Source organism: Brassica napus, chromosome C6 (genome assembly GCF_020379485.1).
Source record: "Brassica napus cultivar Da-Ae chromosome C6, Da-Ae, whole genome shotgun sequence".
Taxonomy (NCBI): domain Eukaryota; kingdom Viridiplantae; phylum Streptophyta; class Magnoliopsida; order Brassicales; family Brassicaceae; genus Brassica; species Brassica napus.
Window position 1 is genome coordinate 18,226,040 of NC_063449.1, and position 4,668 is coordinate 18,230,707.

At 32.4% G+C, this 4,668-nt stretch overlaps 1 protein-coding gene across 1 annotated transcript; it reads left to right on the plus strand.

Annotated features, from left to right (window-relative positions):
- The first annotated feature begins 322 nt into the window (after positions 1 to 322).
- LOC106418644 (GDSL esterase/lipase 3) lies at positions 323 to 2,874 on the plus strand. Its single transcript, XM_013859388.3, has 5 exons — positions 323 to 641; positions 717 to 844; positions 1,894 to 2,124; positions 2,199 to 2,454; positions 2,543 to 2,874. Exons 1-5 carry the CDS (start codon positions 377 to 379, stop codon positions 2,779 to 2,781), a joined length of 1,119 nt encoding a protein of 372 aa, XP_013714842.1. The 5' UTR covers positions 323 to 376; the 3' UTR covers positions 2,782 to 2,874.
- The last annotated feature ends 1,794 nt before the right edge of the window (positions 2,875 to 4,668 follow it).

The following is a 4,668-nucleotide window of genomic DNA, read 5'->3' on the forward strand; positions in this document are numbered from 1 at the left end:
GAATTCATCAAATTTAATATATGAATATATTTTTAAGAAAATATAATACTAAAATTAACTATTTTAAAAGATAATAATATTTTTATTCCTAAATAAATATTTTATATTTTTAATATTAAATATTAATTACATATTTTAGTTAATCTACATTTAAACATAAATTATATACAAAAATTAAAACATAATAATAACAATTATAATTTTGAATAATAATTTTGTGTCAATCAAAAAATAATCTTGTACTTTTAAAAGGCTTTTTAAATTCGCTTATAAAGATAAAAGAATGATAGAATATACACGTTTCAAAGACATATATAATAAGTCCAAGCTATATCACATACAGAATACATAACAAACACTTTTGTAATAACAAATTATGGAGAAGTGTCGGTTAGTCTCCATCATCTTGTTCGTCCACACAATAATTTTATCGATAAGCTCAATCAACTGCACAGAGAATAATAGCAAACTCGTCACAAACCAAGCTGCTTTGTTCGTGTTCGGAGATTCTCTGTTCGATCCAGGAAACAACAACTACATCAATACAACCAACCGAGCCAATTTTTTTCCATACGGTCAAACCTTTTTCAAGTTTCCCACCGGAAGAGTCTCCGATGGACGTTTGATTCCCGACTTCATCGGTACGAATCATATCTTAAAAAAAAACCAATTAAACCTCATTTTTTTATTCAACTAACTGGTCGCTAACGTGACAGCTGAGAAGGCGTGGTTACCGTTGATCCCACCAAATTTACAACCAAGCAACAGTAACAGTCAGTTTACCTATGGAGTTAGTTTTGCTTCTGCAGGTGCCGGAGCTTTGGTGGAATCCTTTTCCGGACAGGTAAATTTCATCATCATTTCTTTTTAACTCTTCCATCTCTTTCAATCTATAATAAAACTATTACATAAGAAAAACAAAATTATTTTTCTTCAAAAAAAACAATATTATTAATTTTTTGTAATAAAAACAATATTATTCAATGTTCTAAAAATCGCTAGGCGGGTAGCTAGGCGCTTTATGGAATACTAGCAACTAGGTGGATTATACGGGGCCTAGGCGAAGCCTAGGCGTTAGCAAATTATTGATTTATTTTATATATTTTATACATTTATATGACTTATTTTAGTTTTTAAGTTTAATTATAAAATTATTGTGATGCATTATCAAAATTAGATATAGAAAACATAAGAAATTAGACAAATTTGTAGATTTGTAATACTATTATTTTTTAATTTAACATATTTGGACAAATTTAGATCGATTTAAACCGTTTTAAACTGATTTAGAATAATTTAAACCAATTTGAATCGTATAAATCGGATTTTAAGAAAATCTTTTCGGACCGAGTTGCCACCTAGGCCCCCGCCTAGACCGATTTTTAGAACCTTGATATTATTACATAACGGATGTCGGTCTGTTATATCGATTAATCCAAGTTGGTACTGTTAGGTTTTAGTTAAAAAAATATTTGATAAGTAGTTTTAGTTAATTTGCCTTTTCAATTTTTACCGAATTGAACTAAATTTTTTGATATTTTGGTTAGTAATATTAATTATTATAAGTTGATATTAGTTCAGTTAATTCAAATTAAAATTTTCATATAAATTGGTTTAGTCTGAAACAAAAAAAATAAGAATTAAATTTTCATATAAATTGTTAGTTTAATAAAAAGTATAACATAAGTTAAGAACGACCAACCTATTTCTCTAAGAATTCTGAATTTCATTTTCATGGTGACACGTGTCTACAAACTAATGTTGGAATATTTTTCAATTAATATATAAGAGATTTAAAAAAATATTATTACATAACTATTGACATAGTTTTTTTTTGTAACTTGATAACTAATGGTATAGTTGTTTGGCTAATGTACTCTCTCTCTTTTAAAGGTGATAGATTTGGGAACGCAGTTAAAAAGCTTCAAAAACGTTAAAAGGAGGTTGCGATCTGCATTAGGAGAAGCTGAGACCAAAAGGATTTTCTCAAGAGCTGTTTATCTTTTTAATATCGGAGGCAACGACTTATTTTATGCCTTATTTCAAACCTCTTCACTTGTGAACCTCAATGCCAAACAGAAATTAGTTGATTTGATTATTGGTAATACAACATCCGTGGTCGAGGTAAACCTAAAATCGAAAACTGATCTCAAGTTTATTATTTTTGGTCTAGAAAATGAGATATATATTGTTCTCAGGAAGTGTATAAAATGGGAGGGAGGAAGTTTGGATTCTTGAATGTGGGAGCCTACGATTGTGCACCAGGCGCATCGATATTAGACACAGCAAACATAGGATCTTGTAACAAACCAGTCACTGAGCTGATAGATTTGCACAACAAGAAGTTTCCAGATGGTTTAAGGCGGCTACAACGTGAACTATCCGGATTCAAATATGCCCTTCACGACTATCGCACTTCCTTATTAGATAGAATCAACAATCCTTCTAAATACGGTAACTGGAACAACCTGGTTATTACATATATATGTAAGAGATTAAATCTTTAGTAGAATTGTAAAAGTTCTGTTTGTTTGTTTTGAAGGGTTTAAGGAAGGGAACAAAGCATGTTGTGGAAGCGGACCATTGAGAGGAATGCCTACTTGTGGAATCAACCAAACGGGACTAAGTTACGAGCTATGCGAAGACGTTACCAATTATTTGTTTTTCGATTCAGCTCACTTGACAGAGAAGGCTCATCGACAATTCGCAGAGCTGATTTGGAGTGGTCCGCGTAATGTTACTGGGCCTTATAATCTCAAAGCTTTATTTGAACTTAATTAGAATCACCAATGTATATGAAAATAAAGATGAGAATGCTATATATCTTGTCTAAGCTTTTTATTTTTGAATAAAAAGGTTTCTATTGAAATGCTAGAAGATAGTGCATGCATGAAGGCTGAAGCTATGACTTTTACTACATCGTATAGTTTTGAATTAAAGGGCAATTCGAGAGAGAGAGAGATTAATGCCGGTGTATGATATCACCTAATAGCTAGTAGCGACCGAACTATCTCGGACATCGATCAACGGGTACGACCCAAATCCGTTCATTCTCGTATGTTCCTCAAAGCTAGCGCCCATGTACCGCAGCCATATCATTTCTCACATAATTCCGATCAAAGTTACCGTTGAAACTTTACGATAAAAACGGCGAGAACTTGTTTTTGTCGAAAAGAAAATCGTAACAAACGTTTCATGTCGAAAGACGACCAAACGAGGTCTAAAACGCGACTACAAGCCCACTTACGATTCTTTAAGAATGAGCTCGTAGATACTATGGTGGTTAATGTTTTTATTTTATAAAAACAAATATAAAAATATGTTTCCGCATAAAAATGTTAAGTTTCCGCGGATAAACATGAAGATCGGAAAAAATGAAATATCTCCATTTTCACTTAAGACGGCTTAAGGGCAGGAAGGGAAAAGCTAAAACCGACCTTGGAGGAGTATATAAGGAGTCTTAGGCGAGAGGCACAAAAAGAACTCTCAGCACTTAGAAACTTTGAGGCATTATCCTCGACATGCTCTTTTTTCTATGACTGGCACCCGATTACCAGACGAATGTGCACAAGCAGTTCGATCTCTTGGTTCACTCTTTAACTATGTTCGGCTTGATCCTTGAAAGGGGTACGTAGGCAGTCTTTCATAAGGTTCAGACCTAAATCAATAAAAACCATTTTCATATCTTTTTCGTCTTCTGTTATCGAGCTGTGACTCAACTAGGTTTAAGGTTTTAGGTTGCGACAACTTTTGCGGCCGAAGCTTTTATAATATCTTGTAATGATCGCAACGCTCTTACGCGGATTCGAAATAAGATCTACCCTTTCTATAAATTCGTTTTGTTATCTTTCATATTTTCAGCATTTATTTGGTCATTTGTCGTTGGCTCTCGCAGAGAATCCAGGACCTCAGGAAAAGTTAGGGTTTCCTGACTTTCCTCCGATTACGGAAATCGAAGGTGTGAATTTCGGTTCCCACATGATATAGGGTTTGCGTTTAGGGTTTATGGTTTAGGATTTCGGTTTAGGGTATAAAGTTTGGGTTTATGATCTAAAGTTTGGGTTTAGGATTTATGGTTTAGGATTTAGGGTTTAGGGTTTGGGTTTATGATTTAAGGTTTAGAGTTTAGTTTTAGGATTTAGGGTTTAGAATTTATGATTTAAGGTTTTGTTAGTGACATTATTTTCCTTTTTTAATTATTTTTGATTTTTTAAAAAAAAAATTAATATTTTTACTAATAATCTAGCTGAGACTTTCATCGGTTATAAGAGGGGTGGTGAAAATGATGATGAATAAATCAAGGTAAATCAAGGTTTTAAAAATAATTTAGGGTTTTGTTTGTAGGTGACGATGAAGAAATCAAGGTTTTCCAATGGGTTGGATTAAAGTGTAAAACATCTCAAGCAGAATTATTCTATACAAATTTTATCAACCGGTTATTGTCATGGGTAGTGTAATATCCGATAAATTTTAGGGAAATTGGGCTGTATAACCTTCGAACAAATTATAATTCACCTACTATCTAAAAGACCTAATTTATCTATATACCATGTACATAATATACATTATTGCCATATTGCCCCCATATTTAACCGGTGAAACCTACTACCAAAAAAATTAAATAAATAATTAATTAATGTAACAAGTAAAATATATGGCCACGTTGTA

Coding starts and splice junctions, on each gene's coding strand:
- LOC106418644 (XM_013859388.3), top strand. CDS start 377: ATGGAGAAGTGTCGGTTAGTCTCCATCATCTTGTTCGTCCACACAATA. Junction 845..1,893: donor TGGAATCCTTTTCCGGACAG/GTAAATTTCATC, acceptor TCTCTTTTAAAG/GTGATAGATTTGGGAACGCA. Junction 2,455..2,542: donor CAACAATCCTTCTAAATACG/GTAACTGGAACA, acceptor TTTGTTTTGAAG/GGTTTAAGGAAGGGAACAAA.